Consider the following 27,590-nt stretch of genomic DNA (forward strand, 5'->3'; position numbering starts at 1 on the left):
TTACAACATTGCAGTGGTTTTTGTCATACATTGAAATGAATTAGCCATGGATTTACATGTATTCCCCATCCTGGTCCCTCCCCCCCACCACCTCCCTCTCCACCCGATCCCTCTGGGTCTTCCCAGTGCACCAGGCCCGAGCACTTGTCTCATGCATCCAACCTGGGCTGGTAATCTGTTTCACCCTAGATAATATAGTATGTGCATTTTTTAATGTACTAGGTCACTAAGTAAAAGATATTATCTTTTACTGGAGGTCAAGGTCAAAAAAAAAGTATGAGAGCCACTACTCCAGACTATCTGATCAAGTTAAAGATTTGCTACAGGACTCTAAGGAATGGGTAATATTCTTTTATTTTATGAATCTCAAAATTCAGCTAACATATAAAATATAATATTCTCTCATCACCCCCAAACCAGATATTCTAACCATTTTAAATAATTATAACCAATTGAAAAGAAATAGAAAGAAAATTACTTTAAAAAGTAAAAATTACAGAAAAAAAGAACTGATTTTACACATATATTCCTCACATTTATTTAAGTGAATACAGGGAGTACTGGGCTTCCCCCATGGCTTGGCAGGTAAAGAATCTGCTTGCAATGGAGGAGACACAGGAGGTCTGGGTTTGTCCCTAGATTGGGAAGATCTCCTGGAGAAGGAAATGGCAACCGACTCAAGTATTCTTCCCTGAAAAATCCCATGGACTGGGGAGCCTGGCGGGCTATAGTCCAAAGGACCGCAAAGAGTCGGCACAGCCAAGTAGCTAAGCACAAGCAGCTTCTTGTATTACTCTTCTTACTTTATCTCATGTGGGTATGAAAAAAAAATATGTCTCCCGGTAAGTAAAAATATTACTACTATTTCCATGAGGCATGTTTAAATTATTCTATTCAACAAGCATGATGAAACAGGATGTTTTCTGTTCGAAAACAAAACAGAAGGAGCCGATGTGATAGTATCCAAGAGTCAAGGCCATCACTTCCATTGCTGGGGTGAAAGGAAACAGCTGTGTTCTGCTAGGTCAACACGGAGCTCCCATGGGCTTTGTCGGCTCCAACGCCCACAAATAGGATGGTCAGCTCAGAACAGGCTTCTGGGTGAAGATCTCTATCTTTGTCCGTCCACAAAAGTCCACTGCTCTTGAAAATAAAATGCTTTTCTTGCAAAGAAAATCACTATGTGAGCACAGCAATAAGCTGCTCCCTTCATAGTTACATTCTTGGATGAGTTAAATCAAATCCAACGAACTCTATTTACATGCACCTTTAAAGGTTATAACTAGCAGAAAAGACTATTAATGTAATGCTTTCATCTCTCCTTACTCCAGCACCATCTCTTTCCTGCTGCCCTCTTACATAATCCAAAAAAAAAAAAAAAAAACCTAAAGAATTTGAAATGTGTCTTGATTTCAGCTGCAGGAATGGCAGACTCATTAAAAACAGTAGCCAGTGTGTTTTCTGACAAGAGGGTTCTGTTTATTAACAGTGTGCGTTTCTTACCCATTTTTTCCTTTGCCTATACTTTTCAATGCCTTTCAGCAAATTTCATTATTTTCACATCTGCTGGTTATTTTTATTTTTTCTCCTCAGTATAACATAAAAGTCTCTAACAGCAGGACTTTTCAAATGACAAGTTCACTGCCAATATGTTTTGATGGGTTAAAAATAAGAGGAAAAAAAGCAATGGTCCGTAAAACTCTTCATCTCAAGACACCTTGCTTCCAAAGTCAGCGTGGGGAGATCTCAAGGAAGAATGGAGAAAAATTCTTGATTTCAGTTCTTGGAATTTAAAGTAAAAAGGCGCCACTGACCACAGCACCTTCTAAGAAGGGACAAGGTGAGTCTGGGGACCAACTCGTGATGGCAGTGCCTGTTTTTGTACAACCTGTGAGCTAAGAATTAAGAATGGCTTTACATTTTACAATTTGAGCCACCGGGGAAGTCCCAAGAATGGCTTTATATTTTAAATTGGCTGGGAGGGAATGTCATTTCATGGCATATGAAAATTACCTAAAATTCAAACTATAGTGTTCATTAATAAAGTTCCTTTGGCACGAAGTCAGTACATATATGTCATCCATGGCTGCTTTCCCACTGCCATGGCAAGGTCAAGTGGTTATAATAGAGACCATCTGCAGCTCACAACACCTAAAATATTTACAGTCTGAACCTTTACAGAAAAAGTCTGCTGCCCACTTACCCAGTGAAGGACAAGTCAGACCAAAGGAGCACGGGTCACAGCCTGAGGAGGCAGTAGGTCTGCCTCACTGCCCTGCAAGCAGCCTGGGGCTCAGCCTTGTCCTCTGGGTAATGACTGGTTAGGCAAATGAATTCATACATCCAAGACTGACACAAAATTTCCTAACACTGATATCTCTAATCCAAAAGGGAATGATGACGCATCAAAGCTCACATTTATGGGACACTTAACACAGACCAGATACCATGCAAAGGGCTGACTTGTAGCAACTTTTAATCATCAAAACAATCCTGAACCATAAATACCTTATTCACACTATTTTACAGCTGAGGAAACAGGTTAGAGTGGGTAAGGAGTCCAGGTCCACACAGCTAGGAAGTGCCAGAAATGAGGTTTAAACCCAGGCTGTCTGGCTCAGGGTCCATGCTCTGAACACTATGGATGTGGCTCAGAAAGATCTGAGCTTTTATTGCTGGCACACCGGGATTAAATGGATTTAAACAAATTTATATATGTAAAGTACTAAGTGCAGTTCCTGAGACATTGTATGTACCCATGTTAGCTTTTATTAATTACTGTACATTTTTACTTTATCCCTTGTGTTTTTATCTTCACTGGCAAGACAGCCTTATCAAAGCCCTATATATTATATATACATCCTTTATATTATATATATACCCTGTATATCCTGTATATTAGTTTATCATTTATAATACCCCCACAGAGAAGCCGAAATGCTTTTGTTAAGCAAACAAAGCATAACAGCTAATATTACATACCTTGTGTGTGCTATCTTCAGTTGCTCAGTCGTGTCTGACTCTGCAACCCCATGGACTGTAGCCCGCCAGGCTCTTCTGTCCATGGGATTCTCCAGGCACGAATAATGGAGTGAGTTGCCATGCCCTCCTCCAGAGGATCTTCCCAACCCAGGGATCGAACCCAGGTCTTGGCACTGCAGGCGGATTCTTTACCATCTGAGCCACCAGGGAAGAATATTATATTCTTTAGTGGCTATTAAAGAATTCAGTGAGAGTTTTAAACCTCACTGTCATTTTGAAACCCATAGCCAGTGTCCTTAGTCAGCTCAGGCTGCCTCAACGAAATACCATGAACTGGGCACCTGAACAATGGACATTTACCTCTCACAGTTCCAGACAGAGGCTGGGAAGTCCAGGATCAAGGTGCTGGCAAATTTGGTTTCTGGTGAGAGGGCTCTTCCTGACTCTCACCGCCCGCTCACGTGGCCCTTCCTTGGTACGCACACACATAGATCTCACTCTCACTCCTTTTAAAATACCACAAATCCCACCAAGTGGGTCCCAACCTCATGACCTAATCTAACCCGAATAACTTCCCCCTAGGCCCCATCCCTATCACACTGGGTTTAAGGCTTCAGGACATGAATTTGGGGGGAACATAAACACAGTCTGTAATGGCAATGAATACAGAATTATAGAAAAACAGAAATGCATGAACATATAAAGGTATACATACATTGGAATACAGGTTATCACAGTAATTAATAAAAAAAGGATCTATTATGACCTTTATAAATAAGCTTTTGGAAGATATGCTTACACTTTAGAGATACATAATGTCACAGGTGGTAATATTATATATACAATCAGCTATGTAAAATAAAGACATGCGTAGGAGAAAAACTGGAAGGAAACAACACTACAATGTCAACACTCATTTCTGGGTGATGGAATTCTAAGTCATGTTTATTTTCTTCTCTATTTTCTTGTCTAAAAGAATACAAATCCCATATAACCAGGAAAAGGTGGTCTAGTTTAATGTCCTATTGAAGGACAACCAAAAATTTATGTGCACTTTATTTATCAGCAGAGTATTTATTAATATGAGTTCTCTTTTGTCCTCTTGGGACTCTCTGATCTCACTACCAAAAAAAAAAAAAAATTTATGGGTGGAAAGACAAGCAACTGTAACGCCAAGTATGCTCACAAAAGTGAGAATACAGGGATCATGTAAGTAACACAGACAGTGAGTAGATTTTTAGGTCAGTGCTGGTCGTATGAGAGATGGCACCTACTCTGTTTTTGGAAAAATAATAGGCGTTTCAAAGAGGGGCAGGTGGCAGGGTAGGGCAGAGCATAATACAGAGCAGAATGGAGACAGAGGGCTGGAGGCAGGAAGGGTGAAGGGTAGCCTAGGAATGTCCTGAAGATCAATGGGCCTGAAGCCTGCAGGAGAAACGGTGAGAGATTAGGCTGGGGACATGAGTGCAGACGGGACTAGAGCGTTCTCAAATGTTTCTGAGACCCATAACAAGAAACATTTTGCATATCAGGACCCGGGAAACACACACTCAAAAAACAAAAAATGTTTCAGAAATACTTATCATTACATTTATATATGAATGTATATAACCTGTGTTTAGACATAAAATGGGAATTTTTCAGATTTAGATATCTGGTACTCCTTGCAAAAATAAAATACTCTCAGAATAAATGAAAAATGGCCTTGGAAAGTATCCTATTTTTTCAAGAAATTTGTTAAAAATTTGAGCACATAACATATGGACAAGCTTACAGACTTCATGAATGACTAATTCCTTTGGAAATTACAATTGTACATAGGAAATAAAACTGCAACAATAACAAAACAAACGGTCTTAGTCCTCTATAAAGACAAAAGCTAGCAAGACAACATGAGGATAAAAATGTTTCCTTTATTTAAAGCAGAACCCGTTTAAAACCTGATATAGGGACAAAGATATATACTGTATTTAAGAAAATGATTCGAGAATCTCTAGAGACATAGAACAGAGTTAAAGGACTCACTTCCTACTTACCCAATAGACACAACAGGGGTCAAATCTATAGTGAGAGCATTTTACTATTTCTAGTTAATCCTAAAACTCTTGTATAATACATTCTGGATGAGTGAAAAACATTATCAAACACAACAGGAAAACATAATAAGTGGAAGCAGAGTACACAAAACCTTTGAAACTGAGTCTCTCTCAGTTCAGAAAAAAATAATTCAAATTTTCTTTTACAGCACATATGAGAGACTCTAAACAAGTTTCTATCCAAAATTGTAACAGAACCAAAAACAGGAAAGTGAGTTCGGAGAGGTCACCTATATGAAACCAATAAGATGTCTAAGATATTCCAAGATCATCGACTCACTAAGACAACAGCCTTTAAACTGGAAACTGTTTTCCTAATTGCATTCCTTCTCAAGTCATATACCAATGCTCCTTCAAAAGGTTTGTGAAGTGCTCCCAAGGGTCAGACCTGGCATTGCTGAAGACTCAGCCCCAGAAAGGGGATGTGCTGGGTTATGAGTTCCTCCACCCAACTCAACCTGGTTCTGAAAGTCAACACTGTTTATGGAAAGGAGGGGCTACAACTGGAAGGTCTGGAAAGACCCAGAGTCCAAATGACTCCTGGAAAAGGTCAGGGGAGAATCTTAACCCAAACAAATGTTCAGGTATTTTTCCAAACCAGATTAGCTGTTTGGAGGACAAGGGAGTGAGAATTAAGTCCTGAGGATTTCCCCAAAGGCTAGACAGAGACAAACACAAAGAGCTGTAGTTTTCTGGAGTTATAATTAAAACAGGATAATTACAGGACAGTTCTTAGGAAACTCTTCCTTCTACTTGAGGCCTTGGGTGGAGCTGTGATAAAATTCCTGAGGGTTACATACTTACTTTCAGGGACTAACCTCAGAACTCTAAGACCCAAGGCAAGTTGCTTATAGATTTTTTTTTTTCTTAACTCTTTTTCATTAATGGATGTCCAGAAGATCCTTTCTCTTTTTCAGAAACCTGGGGTCATAGGGAATTTGGAATTTGTTCTTAAAACTTCTAGGAAAACCTCTGGTCCCCTCCCTTGAGCTTGCAGAACTATCTGCTGTCTATAATGTGGAAGGGTAGACAGTGAAAATAACTGCTCTGCCCACAGGGATGGACGAGGGGAAACTCTGCACTCTCTAGGGCTTGGCTTTCCACCAATATTCAGTGGTCACCCAAACTGCAGGCTTCCATAATAATTACTAGGAATGTGTCCTCCTTCAGTACCCACCATCTAGACGCAGAAGTGCCCTGCCTTCTTGTCATCTGTCCTAACAAATTGCAGTCCCTTATCTATAAAGACATTTAGTGAAAAATTAACACTCAAGAGCACTATAATAATTTTCAACTGTGAACCAAATTTTTTGTATTTGAGTCTAAAGTTACAGCAATAAAACTTATTCCCATTAGTACAAGTCTACGTTCTTAACAGTGCCATTATATCAGAAGCCCTGTTTACAGTATGTAAATGTTATTTTCTTGAAAAAATTGGTTTCTTGTATCAGATCCACATAACTGACAGAGTAAAGGGTGGGCTGAGAATCACTCTCTTAGAGGAGGACTACCAATCAACTTTTAGAGAAAAGCATTAAAACCCTCCTTTCTGATAAAGAAGCCACTTGCCAATGCAGAAGACACAAGAGACAAGGGTTTGACCCCTGGGACAAGAAGATCCCCTAGAGTAGGAAACGGCCACCTACTCCAGGATCTCCTGCCTGAAAAATGCCATGGACAGAGGAGCGTGGCGGCTACGGTCCATGGGAGCACAAAGAGTTGAACATGACTAAGCACAGACAGGAGAACTTGATTTTCTCTGTGTGCCTGATCAGAGCTCTCAGGCTCACTTATCCAGACCATATCTAATTACTGAGACTGGGGTGGGGGAGGGGTGGGGGAGGGGTGGGTAAGAAGCCTTTTAAACTTTACTTATTCCAACTGTTATTTATAAGCTAATGAGTTTTATATTGTAATACCTGATTCGTAACTAAGTTTAGAAAATGAGGCTATGAGATCTCTGTACGTTTATACGTTTATACGTGCACTGTCTATACGTTTATACGTGCACTATCCTTGTTTTTACCTTTGGATGGTATTATCAAAATTAATTTATAAGTGAGTGCTACTTTATTACATTAAAGGAAATTAAGTGCTTACATAAATTCTCAAAAAAAAAAAAAACCCAAAACAAAAGGTAACTGGCCAGAATTAATTTCAGTGCACATGAACTGGGAAATACTCAATATTACATTACTACTTGGTATTAATGTTTAAGCTTGTTGAACTAATTAACACAGACATGTCTTTAGAGTCACCAACATTAAACATAATATCTTTACTGTGCCTCGGTTTAATAGAAGTCAAATAAGGCCTTATTATATCTGTTACAAATTTGTCAGCAAGAAAAATAATTTGGTATGATGAAATTTTTATAAGTGTATTAAATGCTTTTGCATGAACTTTTAAAGAATAATTATGTTTTAGGAATGTCTACTTGAGCATGATCTCTTCAGATATTTGGTAATGTGAAATTTTACAGCTGTGTTAAATTAAGCTTTAAATGATGGAAATCAGCTCAATAGCTTGGTCATTCCCAAATAAAGTAAGATAATCAGACATCAGTTACTAAATAGAGAAACTAAAGATTTTTAGGACTATTAATGAATATGCTTGGAGCCACCCTGAGATGTTCTCTATAAAAAAGCAAGAGTTTTTAAAATTATCACAGGCATTTATGTTCACCAATCTACAGAATGCTAAAGTAAGACAGTTCATAATTGCTTCATTCTTAGTTTTCACTAGAAATTAAGGTTTTCAAGAGTTGAGGACTCTAATTCAAACATGTAATTAGGGTTAATAGAAATAATAAAGGAAGCATTTCAGTATACAGTAGGAAGCCGGATGTATGTTTTCAGTAAAGAGGGTATATGAGGAATAGAATTGCATTTTATTAGGAAAAAGAAAACAAGTCTGCCTGAGGGCTAATGATTTCTGGATGAAAAAGAAGAAGTAATGGATACAGAAAGTGAGGGGAGGTTTGTGGGAACTGGACCCTGAGAAAAGAGTTTTGTACATAGTTGGGACTGGCTAAGTTTAGAATAAATTTAATTGAGTAAGTATATTTTAAAACTAAGCTGGTCTAAAACTTAGGCTTCTCTCCCTGATAAGAGGACAAGTTTTCTTAAAATACTGGATTGCCTTTGATAACAGATTTTAAGTTTCTTTACCTTTTAAGTGATCTGTATTTGTCTTTGAAATATTTTATTGTTACTTTTTGGGGTTATTTTTGTGTGTGTGTGTGTGAAGTTGCTCAGTCATGTTTGACTCTTTGCGATCCCATGGACTGTATTGTTACTTTGGCTAAGTGAATAACTACTGTTTCATGGCAACCCATGATCCTATCTGACTGAGTAGATAGGATATTTTTCTGACAAACTTCAAAATCTTTTGATACTTTTCTGACAAACTTCCCAAATATCAATTTTTAATTGTAGTTCTTTGGACCTCCAGTTAACTTTGAGATGTTTTAGAAGGCCATAATGCATCTCAGAGAGAAATATTTAATTACTACATTAAATTATTTGGTGAGCATTATTATTACATGAGTGATAACCTTTTAAAATATATATATCCATAATGTATGGATATTATTAATGCAGTATGGATTAGTACAGTATTATTATTAATAATGTACATTATTCGTAAATTATTAATACAGTACAGTCTATTCTAGGCTTTCCTGGTGGCTCAGATGGTAAAGAATATGCCTGCAATCAAATCCAGGTTCAACCTCTGGGTCAGGAAGATCCCCTGGAGAAGGATATGGCAACCCACTCCAGTATTCTTGACTGGAAAATCCCATGGACAGAAGAGCCTAGCAGGCTACAGTCCAAGGGGTCACAAAGAGTTGGACATGACTGAGTGACTAAAACTGGGGTTATTCTAGAAATTACAAGGAATTTCTAAAAATTTAGTATGCTCTATTCTAGTTATTTTAAAGTGTTGCATGTCACAGCAAACTTCTTATGAACTACATTATGATCGGATATTTAATCATGACTCTTTAAGTCTTTCTGTCATTTATAGACAGTTGTACTCTGCTAAATCTCAAATTATACTGAGGAACTGGGTAAGAAAGAATCTTAAGGAAACTTGATGACTTCATCAAAAGTTTAACAAGAGGATTAGCTACTGAGTGAACTGGTGAATACAGTTATAATGCTTATTTTTCTATCCAAAACATTACTAACTTTTAATCTGTGTTTTCCAGATATAAAGAAACCTTTTCCCTCAAACTAATTTATGACTTACCAGCAATTTGATAATTACACGTCTGTAAGCAAAACTGAAATATTTTTCTTTTATCTCTACCTGACCCCTCCATGGATGGAAACTCTTAGGCTGCCAGCAGCTTTATCAGATAAAATAGAAAAGCCACCTCCTAACAGGTGCGGGAGTCTGAAGGTACTTTGTAGACCTCAAAAAGGAAGAATTTACCTAAGCCGAAATCTGTGACAAGTCATTGGCTTGGCTTTCCTGGCTCGGAAATGCCTTTTATCAATTGATAAGACTTAATTTGTGAAAATATTAACTTTGATTTGACTATATTGGAGAAGGAAATGGCAGCCCACTCCAGTATGCTTGCCTGAAAAATCCCATGGACAGAAGAGTGTGGCTGGGCTACAGTCCACGGGATTGCAGAGTCAGACGTGACTGAGTGACTAAGCAGTAGACTACATTTGCAAAACTGAGGGTAATTTTAGAGAAAAAGAGATGTTTCAGTGGATATCAAAATCTAACTCTGTTTACTGAGGTCTGTATTCCCTGAGAATCACTTCTTAGTTCCTTGCCCTTATGTTATATTGTTGTAAAGTTTAAATGAATTATGAGAATGGAACTCTAAGTTTGTTTCTGAAGCTTAACTGAGTAACCTATCTTTGGATGAAGATCAGGTGCTCCATGACCTGCAACCAGGAGGTTAACACCAGGGTATGGTCATTTAAACATGAAGACTCCCCTCATGCTGGGGGAAATTAAACCATACTAGAGATAACCAGCAGAGTAACCCTAAGAAACTGGGCCAGGTGCCTCATGGACAGTGCCAATATATAATTTCCCTTAAAGATAAGGATTGGTATGGAACAGATTAAGACAATCGGGGAGATAATGGGTCACACCTGATGGAAGTTCTTGACTTAAATTCTTACTTAGGACTTTACTAATACTGCTAGCTAAATTGTTGTTCTCTGCATTACTAAATGTGTGACTCTGGCTCTGACAAAATGAAGTTCCATACCATACCAAGATCAACAATGGTAGTAGTGTAACTCTAGATATGGGAAGCAACAACAGGGAATATTTTCCGGGGCCAGAAAGACTATAAAGACAGGTGGTCCAGACACTTTTGGCTACTGTTGAGCAAGGTCTAGACTAGTAACAGCAGATAGAGTGGCCTGTCAGTGACATCTCTGCCAGACCCAGGAATGAGCATTCCCAGCACCAAGGGACAAAATGGTCAAGAAATGCCCCCAAACCATAGTTAAATTTATGACTCTGAATGGGCCAAATTGGCACTTGCCATATGCCTTGGCAAGGACTAGGTCAATGGCCACTGCAGCCACTGACCTTTGACACACCCTGAAAGGAGTTCAGGGTGGAGATCAGAATTGAGACACACTGCACTGGGAAAAACCGGCAGAACAGGCCTGCAGAGAGATACTTTCAGGAGAAGACTTTATGTGCCCCAATTCTTGCATCCTCTCATATCTAGAAAAGCACTAAAATCATTAACAGTGACATCTGCTTTGGCCATTAAGGAGAGATATGTAACTGAAAGTCAAAATGGAATAGCAGTGGTTCAAATATTGAGGGTAATACTAGGTGACATTATGGATGTGACTTCAGACAAGTCCTTGTATTGCTAAGAATTTGAGTCTTCTGAGCTGTGTCAAATTTGAGATGCTACCAACCATTCTCAAAACAATGTCTGCTAATAGCTGGTACGTGCAGCATTACGGTTTCAAGGTATTCTCCTGTAACTATTAAATTTTTAGAAAATGAAATTGCATTAGATCAGATATTAGCAGATAAATGAGACAGGTAGTGACCAATAGCTCCTATTATACAGATGTTAATAGCACATCAGAAGTTAAAATCTACTTAGATAACAGCAAACAACTGGCTACCTGACTACATATAAATCTCCCCAAGGTACACAAATGGGCTTTCAGGCTCACACTCCCAAATTCCTCACGGAATGAGATGTATTTTGTCTATTAAAATTCGAGTCGTCGCTCCTCCAACTACTTCTAACTGGGTCTTTTACATCAAAATGGAGTGCCAAGGGATTGAGATTGTACTCATACAAGGTTCAGATCCAAGACCTGGAACTCAGAAATACGTCCAATTCAGTGCCTGTTCTCCAAATTGAGGGACTGTGCCCAATTTTAGCAGGGAGTGGCCATAGCCAATGTCATCCAGTTCCTTGAATTGCAATTGAGCATGGCTCTGTGGGGATCCTGAGTACAAATCCTTTCTGTGTCCCCCGATTCTTGTTTGCAGGATACAGGCTTCATTCTATGACCTTCCCTGAGTTTTAAAGGGAAGATTCAAACAGTTGCTAACGCGGGAAGGGAAGGGATATAGAAACGGGAGGAGCAGTTAGGCAGTGGTAAAGCCTCGGAGCAAGGTCCTAGTTCCTCCTCAAGGACTAAGCATAACGATACTTTTTGAGTTCTTCTGCAGGAACTAAGACCCCCATTCAGGTGGGGAACGGTAACTTCAGGCTGAGTGCCAGATTCCTGGAGCACTGCCCTGTTACCTCACTACCAACCAATCTTAAAAAAGCCACACATCCTGCAGCCCCCACCCCAAATTTTGCCTTCCTTTTCAGGGCCCACCATCCTGTTAGGCCGCCTGTTTGGCTCCTGTTTTTGTCAACTGCTTACAAGGTTGATCTCTGACAGGGTCCAACAGTTTCAGCCTAAACTCATGTTACTATGAAGGAGAATGCTGATTTGGGGTGAAGACCACCTCGATTTAAGCCAGGTGGTGAGAGACTTCTACTCTACTAAGCAGGACTAGTCCCACTCTCAACAGGAAGTATTTACAGAAGAGCTCTGTACCTCAACTCCCAGGAAATACATTGAATATAAAGTCTCTCGGGAGGGAATTGTTAGGGGAACCACTAACTGAAACCACCCTCCAACCAGGCACCTAGTAACCACTTGCATGAGTTATCTTACAACAGGAGGTCCTAGTTAAGGAATGCAGAAGTAACAAGATGCCACCAACTAGAATAATTTAGGAAAGGTTAAAAGGAGAGAGAAGACACCAGTCCATACGTCCTACCAAACTCCTAGAACCCTTCTCGCTGGAAGCCATCTTGGCTGAGAGATGCCCGTGCCATTAGAAAGGACCCTGAGTTAGAATGACCGGCCAGAGACAAACAGGAAACAACCTCATTACCATAAAACCAGAGACTGCAAGCCACGTGGCAGAGCAGTTCTCCTGGGTTCCCTTATCCTGCTGCTCTCTGCCCGGGCACCCCTTCCCCACAAAGTCTCTTGTCAGTACATGCATCTCCTTGGACAATTAATTCCTCAGTGTAGACAAGAGCCCACTCTTGGGCCCTGGAAGTGGTCTCCCTTCCTGCGACAATAATGGCCACATTTGCGAGGGTCTTATTGGCACCCATGCAAGCAGACCCCAGACACATTTCTGCAGAGCCACCCCAATGTTGCCTTCTAGGCAGGTGCAAGAAAAAACCTCCACTGTCCTGTGTAGCCAGAGACCTAAGTGAAATCACACCAGACCTAACTAAGAATGTATTATGTCCCCATCCGAGCCCACTTGCCATCCTTTCTCTCTCATAGAAATCTGAATTTATGAACTGCCTTTAAAAAGTATTTAATTCCTCCATGTTTTCATTACCATAGTACTGATCACTGGGAGTAGCAGGGAGATAGGTAAGTGACTATCAAAAATGTCCCAGGGCTCTATAAAAAGCACAGGATGAAATTATGTAGAAATTTGAGGAATTATTTGAAAAGTCAGTCTAAGGCAATATTGATCCAGAATCAGATTTAGAATCAAATGAAAAAACTGAGGTCCAGGGTAGTCTATGGACTGACTTATCAAAGTGACCTAATAAGTTAATTAAAAAAAAAATTGAGATCAGAATTTCACTCCAAAGCTAATGTTCATTTCCCATTACTATTTTCTGCTTCTCTCCCCTCCAAATCAGAGTTTGGTCTTAGAATACCCTAATAAGCCCATCTTTATGTCTAAATTCCTATCAGTAACAACTAGTTCATCTGAAAAAGGAATTTCTCTCTCAGGAATCTTGTTTTTAGCTTATTTTTTAATGTAAGTGCATTGGGGAAGACGATTCTGATAAATCAACAATTTGTTTAACACTGCAGGTAAATCTGCTCATCAGATGTGAAGCAGTGAGTTTATTCTCAGAGGCCCATGGAACTGAGAAAAGAGGAAGCCAAGTGCCAGGCAATGTCAGTGATGAAAACTGGGATGCTCCAGGGCAGGATACTGTTGTAAGGCTCTCCAGGCACATGGCATTGGTCCCCAAATCAGAGCTCCAACAACAACTGACTATGGTACGCAGGTCTACCAAAGGTTAGGTCTGAAGAAGGATGGACACCCGATGGGAAGTCCGTCTAAGATCAGACATAGACCCATGCCAATCTTAAGGTCACAGCATGTTGGAAAGGTTCAGTGTGTAGCCAAAGGGCCATGTAACAGGGAACATGTGTCCAAGCAAGCTAAAGACAAGGGTTCTGGGCAGACCAAGCAGCATACATCCCAGTGCCAGTCAACAAGAGAGTGCCTGGCTAGATGTCAAAACATCAGAGAGATCCAGTGCCAACCGAGAATCAGGAAATGAGCAGGAAACCATTGTGGAGAACAGAGCTCCTACCAAGTCAGTGTCAAGTCCTAGGGACCATTTAGGGACTCAATATTTAGGTATAAACTTGGACCCTCCTGAGTAGGAAGACATTAGGCAAGAATTAGAAGCAGCTCTATTGATGGGACAGGCTCCCTGAAAGAGGAAGTGGGCAGTCACCATCAGCACTGACTCCCACTCAACAGCTCTTAATGTACACCCAGGTTGTATTAGCAGTTCCTAGGGTGACTTCCATTTAGAACCTGAGTTCTGAGGAATAAAAGAGAATGATTTATTCCTCAACAGAAAAACTAGGCTGAAAACAATCTCAAGTGTGATATACTATTCAGAAACTAACTTTGGAGAGAATGGTGTTTGTTGTTATGTTTCTCAAACAGTTTTCTTGTCTGAAACACCAGTAAGAATACCTTCAGTTTAGGTCCTCTCAGGGCTACCTGACCTGTATTCAGGTCAAGAAGAAACCATTAGAACCAGATATGGAACAATGGATTGATTAAAAATTGGGAAAGGAGGATGTCAAGGCTGTATATGGTCACCCTGCTTATTTAACTTATATGCAGAGTGCATCATGCAAAATGCCGGGCTGGATGAAGCACAAGCTAGAATCAAGACTGCCAGAAGAAATATCAACAACCTCAGATACGCAGATGATACCACTCTAATGGCAGAAAATGAAGAGAAACAAAACAGCCTCTTGATGAGGGTGAAAGGAGTGAAAAAGCTGGCTTAAAACTCAACGTTCAAAAAACTAAGATTATGGCATCCAGTCCCATCACTTCATGGCAAATAGATGGGGGAAAAGTGGAAACAGGGACAGATTTTATTTTCTTGGGCTCTAAAATCACTGCAGCCATGAAATTAAAAGACACTTACTCCTTGGAAGAAAAGCTATGATAAACCTAAACACTGTATTAAAAAACAGAGACATCGCTTTGCTGACAAAGGCCCATATAGTCAAAGCTATGGTTTTTCCAGTAGTCATGTATGGATGTGAGAGCTGGACCATAAAGAAGACTGAATGCAGAGGAACTGATGCTTTTGAATTGTGGAGCTGGAGAAGACTCTTGAGAGTCCTTTGGACTGCAAGAAGATACAACCAGTCAATTCTAAAGGAAATCAACCCTGAATGTTCATTGGAAGGACTGATGCTGAAGCTGAAGCTCCAATACTCTGGACACCTGATATGAAGAACCGACTCTTTGGAAAAGACCCTGACGCTGGGAAAGATTGAGGGCAGCAGGAGGAGGGTGCGACTGAAGATGGGATGGTTGAATGGCATCACTGACTCAATGGACATGAATCTGAACAAATTCCGGGAGACAGTGGAAGACAGAAGAGCCTGGTGTGATGCAGTCCATCAGGTCACAAAGAGTCGGACACAACTGAACGAATGAACAACAACAGGACTACTGTCAACAAACTTGCACAGACTCATCAAAACAACAGGCGCCAAAAGCAGCCCCCATACCCTGTAAACCTGCAGAGACAACAATTTAGAGAGAATCCTAAGAGTCTGATTTCCAAGAAAGGAAATGTGAGACTCTGTGGAATCTTCCAAATCTGGAGTCTGGAGATATCTGCCAACTGTGCCAAAAAACCTGAAGGGTCTTCTCTCAGCCTAGCATTTCTCATCGGTGCTCAGAGAACTGGAATTTGGAGGGATCCTCTCCATAAGCATGGATTGGGTCAAGACATTTCTAGAAGATACAGCCACCCCAGAACACTCTCCAAGTGGAAGTCAACACAAGTATCATACCAGTGGGTGGAATCAAGTCTGTCCTCACAGACGAGAGAATCCTGACATAGAAGCCCTGAATTTCCCAGAACTCAGCAAAACCCCTGAGTCGGGGATGTCAGAAAGGCTCTCAGAGCTGTTGTCAGATCACTGTAAGAGGCTGGAGGCCTTGGAAAAAACCTGGTCTAGATACCCTAGAGTCAGTTTCCAGGGTCTCCTTTAAACTGCTTTCAGACTCCCTGGGAAACAGGAGCACTAGACTAGGAAAGAACCAGCAGATCCCTGGGGAACCCAACCTCTCACCACTCCATGGACCGCTCTGTGGCTTGCCAGCGCTGCCACCACCTCCACCCCCGGCTTGTCCTACACAAGCGCCTGAGTGGGGGCTTTCACTGTTCTGTCCACCCCGCAGCAACCTAAGCCAGGCAGCCACCTCTTCCACTTCCTCTCGAAGCTCCTGGCACGCCCTCCGCCCTGACGCCCGCGCGGCGAACAGTGTGTCTGCTCGCCTGCTGATGCGGTGCTCTAGCGGGAGGCCCGGGGCCTCCCGTCTCCTCGGCCTCTGGCTGACAGGGCTGCCCAGGCCCACTACCCCTTCCTCTCAATCTGCAGCTCGTACCCCCGCTGACCTGGCTCCCCAATAAACTCAAGTTCACATGGGGGCGGCAGGAGGCAGAGATGGGGGTGAGAGTGAGTACATTCTTTGGTTCCAAGAATATAAAACCAAAGCAATTTATCAAATTCTAAGGAAGCTAACAAGTTTAAAAACGCTCATCAAAATGCACAAATACGGAACTCTCCCCTAACTCTTACCCTAAGAGTAAGTTGAGGGATTTGCCTTGTAACTTTCTACAAATTCTACAGATACTCAAACGCTGAGTGGGAAACAACTGGCAAAAACGAATAAAAAAGGAGGTGGCCTCAGCAGCCCCACCAGTGACGTGTGAGTGAGCTGAAGCTGTGACCCTCTTTAACTCACATCTGCAAACTAACCACACACAGCTCTTGTTAACACTGACAAATTGATACACACAGAAGCAGATGGTTCACATGTGGACATTTAAATGCTCATTTTCTGTGTGGAGCAATAATGTTTTTCACAAACTGCGACACTAGGCAAAAGGCTTTCTCTTTAATTTGGGACAGATTTCTCCGGTTCACAGTTCCGCACCAAATATCCCTGGCTTCTCTGAGAGAGGCTCAGGCCCTGTGCAGTCAAGCAAACGTGGACAGGCCATCGTGTCAAGACATTTCATTTCTCTGCATGTCAAACGACTTCCCTCTTTTCTGCCTACTAAATTCTTACTCAGCAGCACTGGAAACCCTGCTTAAATCTTCCCTCTTTAGCAACACCATCTCAGCGTCTTCCAGCTCCTTGCCTTGTACTTCTAGCCCTCTAACCACACTTTGATAATATCTCCTATCACATGTGTGGCAATGTTTCTGTGTAAGGCGTGCTCACACATTTTGGGGAGGAAAGTAACTTAGAACTATCTCTTTGGGAGAGCATTTTGGACGTGTCTGTGAACGTGGCAATGTATTAATACACACCCTCTGGCACAATAATCCCACTGCCGGGACTCGGTCCTCTGGATATACTCACACATTAAGCAACAAGGCTGTTGTAACACTATTTGCTCTAACAGAAGAAATGACTGAAGCGTGGTTCATGGGTTTGGTTAAATAAATACAATAGGGTACTAGAAAGCTGTTCAAAAGAATCAAAAATCTCTCTCTATACTGGTATCTGAAACTATTTTCCCAAGCTCATTTGATTTGTTTGATAATGTTTTTCCCCAGCTTTACTGAAGTATGAATGAAATGACAAACAAATAAAGAATTCTGACTTAATAGTTCAAATCAGCCCCCCAAAAGGGTGTGTCTGTCCCCTCTCGCTCTCCCTCTTCCCAAGCCCATGTATTTTGTTTCCCATGGCCATTACGCAAGTGAAGACAAGTTTGGCAATGGTTTTCACTGGACTTGAGGTATGAGATGAAGGGGATCAGAAAATGTCACCCCAAGATGTAAAGATGGGCCAAAGGATGTTGAATGAGATTTGGACTAGAATCCTCTCATTCTAAGCAGGTCTGATAACCTTCCCATGTGGCCGGAAGCCTGATGTCTGTCTGACCTTGACCAATTCTTTTAAATGGCTTATTGATTTCAGTGATGGAAGTAAAGCGGCCTAAATATTCCACTGTCTTGGGAAAATAAATTCAAGGGGCTTTGAAGAAGCAAATGTCAATGTTTTGGGTTCTTTCATATTTACAGTAAAAACATCATAAAACTTCAAAGATGTCACACATATGCTGCTTATATAACACCTTTGAGAGGGAAAAGGTTTTCATCTAAAATGATCTGAAGTTTTGTATAATTTTTTCCTCTCTGAATAAATGAATCAGTTAAAGCTATCACTAGATGACAGCTAGGGATGACTTTTATACTTTAATTTATAGATTTATTGTTCTCTGTACTACAGTTTCTAAATTTTCTATAACAAAAACATATTACTTCCTTTTTTAGCTATAAGATTTTTTTAAGCAAAATGGATAAGGTCAGCCATCCAATTGCAGATAGGCAACAATCTAAGACATTATCTGGAGATACCTAAATCTCCCCCGTTAGTTTCAAGAGCTTCAGGGACAAGATCTTATTTTATTATTCCTTGGAGCCCCAGGGTCTAGCACAGGGCCTAAAATATAAGCTGCATGTATTAAGTAGTGTTTAGCAAACAAATTTTGGATATGGCCACTAACCCAAACTCTGGGATAACCTCAGGAAGGTAAAAAAGGAAATGAAGTAGCAGGACTCTCCTGACAGCCACTGACCAGGATGCTGAAAGAACATTCCTTTGGAAAAAGATACCCCTACAGAGTATACGCCAATCACCCTGACAGATACATCAGCCCACATTATAGCTAAGCGTCCACTGCTACTAAAATCTTCCCGTAAGTCCTCTGTCCTCCTTCACCTAGCTCCCCTCATTTCCACACTGCCTCTGAAATTGAACCATGCTGCTTCGCCTGGATCTTGCACTGCAGGAAGCTCTAGAGACCAGCATAATGATGTCCCACTTGTGTTTCTTGTAGAGATGTCCAGTCCACTCCAATACTTAAAGAAAACCCACCCATGAGAAGTTCATTTCAGATCTCACTACCACTGTAATAACTCTTCTCAGAGCAAGTAATACATTTTAATTTTATGAACACGGCTAATCTTAGTAATTGATCTGTTCTCTCTCTGCTTGAAGCAGAGAGCCAAATCTACAGGCCTTCTTTAGAAACTTCGCAGGACCTTACAACATGCATGTCTGTAAGATAACTTTCTCTCCAGTTTCCTCTTATTATTCTTCCCTCCCTCTATAGGACCCCACTTCCTGCATCTTTTTTTTTTTTCCAAGTCTCATTCAGGATGAGGCAGGGGTGTAAACAAACCAAGGAGCTAAGAATTAAATACACCCTGCCCTCCAATTCCTAGTTTGCTTTCCAATATTTTCACCCATCTATCCTGCCTGCAGGACAAGAAAGTAAATGTCAGCACCATCCTTTTTGTTGCTACAGGCGAGGGGTGCGTTTGTGACAAGAAAGTCTGAGGACCAGAGACACTTTCCTTTCCACTTCCTGCCTATCAGGAAGGTTAAAAAAAAGTTACAGTACCCATGATGACACGAGTTCAAGGTACGCTTTGATGTAAAGCATGGTAACATCATGGTTAAAAGCTCAGACTCTGGGGCCGAACTACCTGGGTTCTAATTCTGCCCACTCCTCTCCACTCAGTGGCTAATCTTGGGCATGTTAACTTGATCTTTCTTGACTTAGCTTCATTTCCACATCTGTGAAATGGGAACAATACAGGTACTGACCTCATAGGGTTATTGTGAGAGGTAAATGAGATAACACACAGAAAGTGCTTAGATCAGGGCCTGGTACACTGTAAATGAGAGCCAGGACTATAATAGGCCCCTTCTGTTTTCAACTAAGCCAGGCCACACAGTCTCAAGTTGGATAAAAAGTAATATTTCTCACTGTAAATTAGTACACTGACAGATTATTTCTAGGGTGATCTTATTTTAGTTTGGATCTCATTTACAAATCAGTGTGGAGTCTGAATAGTAGTCATTTTTAACCATTTGCTTTCTGATTTACTGAACAGAAGGAGAAAGCAGTAGGGTCAGACAACAAAAAACGGTTCCTGAGAGTGTATTTCCAACTGGTCACAGTGTGATCCCTAAACCACACCCAGGCAAATACACAAAAACACACCAGGTCCACGCCCCTCCAGCTGTAGCACAGACATCACTGAATGTCTAGAGATAAAAACCTCATGAATGGCGTCTCAGGACCTTCTTTGAAATAAAGTACTCTGCTCAGTTATCAAAGAATAACTCTGCTGTGTTGATTACTTGAGGTCCTGATTTATACATGAATTTAGAAAGCTGCCATTTTCCACAAATGCACTTAGAAGGCAAATTCCTCATCAGACTCCATTTCTAAAGAAACACAGACCCCAACCCTAGCCATGCCCCACCTTTGCTCACACCAGAGCCAACGTCCCAGCAAAGTCACACCCAGTCCACCAAAATTCAAGTCCAGGGTGACTGACTATGTCATATATGTGTGTGTACAGAATTTTCAAATAAAATGCCTTGAAACTACCACTGCATGATGGTGAAGAAAGAAAACTGGATGAGATGAAAGTTGAACAGCTTGACCAAAGTTTAGAAAAATCAAGAAAAAAAATCAATCACTGAAAGACTCTCTCTTAATCAAGGTTACTTTGAAACTGGATATAAATAGATACATTTCAGCCTGTAATATACTGAAGTAACCTAAGATCAGGAAGAAAAAAGCTGAGAGTATGTCAGAGCCATTTCTCATCCATTTCCTACGTTTCTGTAATGACCTACCCAAGGAAGGCATGAGTTTGTTACAGTATCGAACTGAAATGCGTCAGTCCCTTTTAAATTCTTCCTTCTGCATGTCCCAGAAAATATTCTAGGGATCGAAGAAGAAATGAACAAGGAACATCCGCCAAGAGAGCTGCTTTGAGGAAATCTCACCCTTTCCAGTTTAACTCGACAAACTCACAGAGGGAGGAAAGCAAAGGGCTTGTAGAGCGCCATAAAGTGACATTTCCGAATAGGAGTAACAGATTACCCTGCCGCAGCCTAGACTCTTCTAGTCAGGAGCTCAACTACAAGTTTCCTAAACGCTTTTCCCAAGATCTTAAGTTCAATCTGCTGCTCCCCTCTAAAGTCCCAAAGGAGACTCGCTCACCCACCCCACCCTATAAGCAGAGCACTTCCCGTTCGCTTTGGCCGGTCAAGAACTCAAACTTGACAGTGACACCCAGTGAAGGAAAAAAAAAAAAAAAAAAGAGGAAGTGGCTGAAGAAAAAACCATTTCAAGACTTTTTTTTTTCTCCCCTAAGGGAGATCAATGGCCCTGTCTTCCAGGAAAGCGTCAATGGGACGTAGCCACCACATCGATGGGAAAGCTGCAGCGAATGACAACGCTGAAAAACCGAGGGTGACTCCTCTTTAAAAATGAAAATTGTTAAATTCCTCGAAAATCTTCTTGCGATCTGACTCCTGGAGCGAACGCAGCAACTCCCACCCTGGCGGGTGGATCGCGAAAGCGAGGCTCGGGGCCGGGTACGTGCCTGCCCTGCCCTGCCAAGGAGCAGACGGAGCGCGGGGCACCGCGGCCCGCCCGGGATCCCCCGAGCACCTCCCTTACCTGGTTTGACTGGTTTGGGTGGCGGCTTCGACATCTCTCTTCCTGCAGCGGCTGATTCTGAAGACCACGCACGAAAAGTCAACCCAACGCGCCTCCAGCCGACACTCTGAGCGCCTCAGTTTCTTTTTGTCGGCTTTGCAGCGGTGCGCCTTCAGGAACCCTTGTCTACTCTCGGCAGCCCGACAAGCCGAGGCAGGCAAAGCGGCTCAGCGAAGTGCCCCGCCCCGCCCCGCCCCGCCCCGTGGCCGACCCAGCTGTCCGGAGCGCGCGGCCCCGCAGACGAGGAAGTGGCCGCCGCCTAGCCGAGCGCTAATTGGCTCCCCGGCTGCCCGCTCCTCCGCGGCAGGAGCGCGGGCGGCGCGCACGGCGGCGCGCCCGGAGGCAGAACCAGGCGGAGCCGGACGGGGAAACCTCAGGCTCGCGTCGGGGCCGGCCTGGTCGCGCGCGCCCTGGACGGGAGAGGGCCGGACCGGGCACGAGCGCGCGCGCGCGCAGGCGCGAGGCCACGCACGCCGGAGGCCCGCCCCGCCCAACGCCGGCCAGAGCGTGCTGCCGCGTCCGCTCCAGGTGGCACGCAACCTGGGTTGGCCATCTCTACTCTGGGCAGCCTCCGACCCGGAAGGGGCGCGGGGAAAGAGGCTGTGCGCCTCTTGGTTAACGAGCTTCGGGGGTTGCGGCGGGTTAGTGACAGGCGCGCGCCTAGCGATCGCCTGTGCCGTTTTGCTCGGGAGCGGTCGAACTAGCGCCCGGTGAGTACCTGCCTGACTCCGCCGCTCCCCGCCACGCAGACTTGCTGGGGCCTGGAGGTGTTTCCAGAGTGTTCCTGCGCTGGAGCCTGAGCCTGGCCGTGTCTTACAAGCTCTGTTTATCTACCACCCTAAATGGACTGATAAGTGGCCTGCCCAGGAGAAAGTGTTGTCCTCACGCCCCCTAATAATCCTTAAAATGGGAGTCGGTCTTCTGGAGACCATACAGGTTTTGGGGAGAAGGCACTGGGGTAGGGGTGAGATCTTGATCCCTCCCGGAGGAGGCAGTCTTCCTCCTCTAGCGTTGAGAGTGATTAACGGAGGCCCTCATTGTTGCCTGTTACTGTACAGCCTAAGAATGGTTTTCACTTTTTTTTTTTTAAGATGGATTAAAAGAAATCAAAAGAAGTAGAGTTTGTGGTACGTGGAAATTATATGAAATTCAAATTTCAATGTCCATAAAGTTAATTAGAACACAGCCACACTCATTTGCCTCTGTATTGTCTGCGGCCGCTTTCACTTCCTAACAGCGGAGTTGAGCAGCTGCCCACGAAACCCAAAACATTTACGATCTAGAACTTAGCAGAGCAAGTTTGCCCAGACCTAGCAGGTTGAATCTCCACTGGGAGGCAGGGACTGGAAGAGACAAGAAACGCAGTGGGCGAAAATTTAGAATAGCACAGGCAATATGATAAATGACTTCTATTTGGGGGGGGTGGGTAATAAAAATTGAGAAGAAAAAACTTTACACGAGAGTAAAATGAAGCTTCGAAGTCTACTAGGAATTAAGTGAAACAGTGATTCCAAGACAAAGGGGCAAGGGTTGTGTATTCGGACAGGCAAGCCTTGGTGTTTACCGAAAGGGAGCAAAGTTTAAAAAAAAAAAAAAGTAGAAAAAGACTTCCCTATCACATAGAAAATAATCAATATGTTGAAGAAAATGAATTGAGTGAGAAATCCGAAGTATTTCACTCTTCTAGAAGAACCAGGCTGCTGTTGAAACTGATTGAAAAACCTTTTTAGTTCTGTTGTCATCCATTCCTACTAGGGAGTTGCTGCTTTTTTATAATCTGCTGATTCTGCACATGCCACCTGTGACCAGTTTGCAGTTTAGTATCCAAAATGTACACATAGAGATGGAAATACCAGACCACTTTACTTGCCTTCTGAGAAACCTGTATGCAGGTCAAGAAGCAACAGTTAGAACCGGACATGGAACAACAGACTGGTTCAAAATTGGGAAAGGAGTCCATCAAGGCTGAGTATTGCCACCCTGCTTATGTAACTTATATGCAAAGTACATCATAAGAAATGCTGGGCTATATGACTCACAAGCTGGAATCAAGATTGCCAGGAGAAATATCTACAGCCTTTAATGACAGAAAATGAAGAGGAACTCAAGAGCCTCTTGATGGAGGTGAAAGAGGTGACTGAAAAAGCTGACTTAAAACTCAGTATTTAAAAAACTAAGATCCAGGCATCCAGTCCTATCACTTCATGGCAAATAGATGGGAAAAAATGGAAACAGTGACAGACTTTATTTTTTTATTTTCTTGGGCTCTAAAATCACTACGGACAATGACTGCAGCCATGAAATTAAAAGACACTTGCTCCTTGGAAGAAAAGCTATGACAAACCTAGACAGCATATTAAAAAGCAGAGACATTACTTTGCCAACAAAGGTCTGTCTAATGAAAGCTATGATTTTTCCAGATGGGGCACAGAAAATATGCCACCAATAATAAATCAATCAAAATAACGTCTGTTATACAGGAGAGCCTCACAATTAAGGCAGCACATGTGCAGCATCCTTTCTCTGCTCCTGGTAGTAAAGTGCTTTTTAGCAGCTTTGAAAGATGATTATAAGTTAACTCATTTGGTTTAGTTTTGTTTCTAGTTTTGTTTTGTTCTTTGACTGCACCGTGTGGCTTGCAGGATCTTAGTTCTCTGACCAGGATCCAACCCCTGGCCCCAACAGTGAAAGTGCTGAGTTCTAAACCGTGGAGCACCAGGGAATTCCCTCTAGTTTTCAATGGACTGTATGTGTGACCTTGAGCAAGTCACTCCATTGCCTGGGCCAGTTTCAACTTCTGCAGAATGAAGGAGCGTGGACCATGTGATCTCTTAAGATTGTATCTCTCCAGGCTTGAGAATTTAGGCTTTGACAAATTATCCAAAAATAGGTGAGCTGGAAGCAAGGAACAACAAAATCTATGAATTTTTTTGTTCTTATTTTGCTAATTAAGGACATGAATTTACTATTACCTACTGCCAACATAATTTTTCATAGAAAAAAGGGCATGTTTTAAAAATGTAAGATGTTAAGATTTAAGATAGCTAACATCTCAGGATAAAGGGCAGCCTTTCCCATCCTAAAAAAGGATCGTTGGCAGGCTTGCACTGACATATTGAAAATAAGAATAGGGTAAAATATAATTCAAAAGCAGAAAAATTACAATGTAAAAATTTATTTTACAATACTCATTATATGTAATTGTTCCCTTGATACACTTTGGCAATTTGGATGGGGATAAATATATTCAATATTATGCAACTACCGGTAAAACTCAGATGTCCAACCTGATGTATTATTTTATTTCTGTCACAGTCACATTCTTGTCTCACATAGGCTAGTAAATGAAATTGGAACCTCACCTTACCCAATTGCACTCAATTTGGAATACCGTTGTTCCTCAGTATCAAGGGTGGCAGGGATTGGTTCCAGAACAATACCCACCAACCCAGGAATGCCAAAATCTTCAGATGCCCAAGTCCGTTATATAAAATGGCAAAGTATTTGCATTTAACTTGTGCACATCCTCTCACATGCTTTGAATTGTTTCTAGACATGTAATTCCTAATACAATGGACTTGCTATGGAAATAATTGTAAATTCAATGCAAATGCTATGTAAATAGTTGCTGCTGCAGCAAATTCAAGTTTTGCTCTTTGGAACTTCCTAATTTTTTTTCCCATAAATACTTTCAGTGTTGGTTGAATCTGCAAATGTGGAGCCCTCAGACACCAAGGGCCAACTATGTTCTGGAAAAGCTGAAGAAAAGCCAAGGAACACCAGCCCTCTCTCTACCAGATTTCTCTCCCTACCATCCCCACAGAGGGAGTCCGGACACAGGTCGGGGTAGGAACTGGGAGGGCAGCCAGCGTGTACCAGGGTGGTGGAGCTTAGGTTCCTAGTCATTCCACTAGAAGAGTCAGAAGTAAAAGCAGCCTCAGGCAGAGACAACCTCCTAGAGCCCTTGTGCTAAGGTTCCCTGCTGCTGGGTTTCACCTTCTCACTTAGAGATGACAGTGGTCCTTGGAATATCCACAAGAGTGCTTTGATAAATCTTAGGGGGCCATGCATGAAACCACCCCCACCCCACCCCCCCACCCCCCGCCAGACTAGGGTTCAGCCAGCAGTAGCCTGCAGCTAAAACCCAGCCCACTACCTGAACATTTGTAACATTTTGTAATAGGAAACACTCATCCTGAAATCCAGCAAGGGAAATGTTATCCCAATAGAAAAGGAATCCCATTCTTCTCATTTGTAGACATGCATTACAAAAAAAAAGTACTCAATTATTATTATGTTTTGGATGCTGTCAAAAAGTTTGTGGAAATGGTTTCTCTCTTATAAGTTCTCACATAATAACCCTGACTTTGCCTCCTGGCCCACAAAGGCTCAAATGTTTACTTGCTGGCCCATTACTGAAAGTTTTTCTACCCTGGCCCTAGAATGAGGAAATAGCACCCTTAAAGGGAGTACCCTTTAAGTGCCTGGAGCACCCTCCAGCCTCTGGCCAGCAGTGACTTTCTCCCCATTTCAGAAGGAAAAAGAGGCCATCTCAGCCAACTCCTTGCCTTGGGGTTAAGGGGTCATTCTTGGGTGACTGAGTCATGCAGGTGACAAGTCATCTGCCTGAGGGGAGCATGAAACTCTGGAATATGCCCCCTGGCTCTGCAGCTCTTCCCTGCCTTGAAAACAGACCCTCAGGGATGCGTGCTTGGCCATCGGGGCCCTTTTAGTTCACTTGACTTGGCTCTCAGGCCCTGAGTCCTACCCGCCGTTGGCACTTAGCACGACAGTATGGCAGAGAGAAGCTAGTACTGTCTGAAGCTCTCCCATGGGATGTGGGTAACCCAGAGTTCAGTAGCATCTTTTCCTTCAGCCGGCCCTCCTAAGTTAGGACTCTCTCTTTTATCTTTGGACACCTAAATGATATGCCTTCGTTTTTTTGTTTGTTTGTTTTTATTTTAGGAAGACGTGATTTTCAAAGCCAATTATGAAAACATTTGTCATTGGAATCAGCGGGTGAGTAATTTTGCTACCAGTAGCTGGTCAAGATACTCAGGATGTCCAAAGGGTGCTTCCATGTGGATATGGTGGGAGAAGGAGAAGCAGTGAGAAGGAAAGAGAAAAGAATTTGAATTTAAATTCTGTTTGAATTTAAAACACTGTTGAATTTAAAACAGTTAAGTATTGGCTACGTAGATGCCAGGAAATGGGAGAGTTTCCTGTAAACAGAAACAGGAGAGTCAGTACACAAAATTTACCTGCTTGACTTTATTTTCTGAAGCTGACACCAGCGGCAAGGCCTCATCAGATGCTACTTTGGTTTGGGGTGAAATAGTCTCCACATGACTGCTCCTCTAGTGTGACCTAGAAAATCTATTGTTTCTTTCCAGTTATGCTCAGTTTTGGACATGGGGAATGAGGAACCACCTCACCTCTACTCCTTTTTTCTCCATTTTTATCTTGAAGTAGTCCTGATTGCTATGGCATGATTATTAATCATTTACTCCTCTGCCTCTTAGAAGTATCCTAAATTATATGGTCACCCTACCCATGTAACTAGAAGTGGGCACTCAAATAAGACTACAGCAACTTAAGAGGACATTATTTGTTTTGCTAGTGCATTATATTCATCTTCCTTCTGAGTACTTTCACATTATGTGTAGTCTAGTTAATAAAATAGTTAAGACTATTGAAATTAAAAGTTTGTAATTTGGGCGAGATTGTCATATTATTGTTCTTACATTCCTATAGTGAGTCATCAGTTAGAAGTAAAATTGAGGGAATTAGATGCCAGAACTTTGCCTTGACTTGCTCCCATCTGTTAGAACGAGGTTCAGTTTTTCTCTGCATCGGCTTCTCTTGTCCATCCCTTGCTTTCCATGCTCACTGCCACCATCCTAATGCAAGCCCTTATCTTCCCTGATTCCAGTCTCCTCCTCTTAATCTTTCCTACATACCTCTACCAGTTTAATCTTTGTACAAAATTTTTAAATTCTTTTCTCACCTGATGAACAATATCCAGTGGTTCCCAATTATTTAAAATGCTGTCTGAATTTCCAGATATATGAGGACTATCCAAAATAGTAAAATGTATTAGCGTCAGGGGCAGGCAGGATACAGGCAGGATTTGA

The 27,590-nt window shown here is 42.1% G+C and overlaps 2 protein-coding genes across 7 annotated transcripts in view; one reads left to right on the forward strand and one right to left on the reverse strand.

Moving 5' to 3' along the window:
- OSTF1 (osteoclast stimulating factor 1) overlaps window positions 1-21,658 on the reverse strand; it is a 58,446-nt gene extending 36,788 nt beyond the window's left edge. Inside the window, exon 1 of one of the 2 annotated variants that reach the window (XM_070480336.1) lies at window positions 21,418-21,658. In XM_070480336.1, the coding sequence (XP_070336437.1) occupies window positions 21,418-21,451 (34 nt within the window). In that variant the 5' untranslated portion in view covers window positions 21,452-21,658. The remainder of the gene's footprint in view (window positions 1-21,417) is intronic. The other variant, XM_070480337.1, reaches the window with a different exon arrangement.
- A 283-nt stretch (window positions 21,659-21,941) lies between these two features.
- NMRK1 (nicotinamide riboside kinase 1) overlaps window positions 21,942-27,590 on the forward strand; it is a 33,139-nt gene continuing 27,490 nt past the window's right edge. The window contains exons 1-3 of one of the 5 annotated variants that reach the window (XM_070480343.1): window positions 21,942-22,166; window positions 25,152-25,296; window positions 26,422-26,475. In XM_070480343.1, coding sequence (XP_070336444.1) covers window positions 26,447-26,475 — 29 coding nt within the window. In that variant the 5' untranslated portion in view covers window positions 21,942-22,166; window positions 25,152-25,296; window positions 26,422-26,446. Of the gene's footprint in view, window positions 22,167-25,151; window positions 25,303-26,421; window positions 26,476-27,590 lie in introns of all 5 variants that reach the window. The other 4 variants (XM_070480342.1, XM_070480340.1, XM_070480339.1 and 1 more) reach the window with 4 other exon arrangements.

The sequence above is a fragment of the Odocoileus virginianus genome, chromosome 18 (assembly GCF_023699985.2).
Source record: "Odocoileus virginianus isolate 20LAN1187 ecotype Illinois chromosome 18, Ovbor_1.2, whole genome shotgun sequence".
NCBI lineage: Eukaryota > Metazoa > Chordata > Mammalia > Artiodactyla > Cervidae > Odocoileus > Odocoileus virginianus.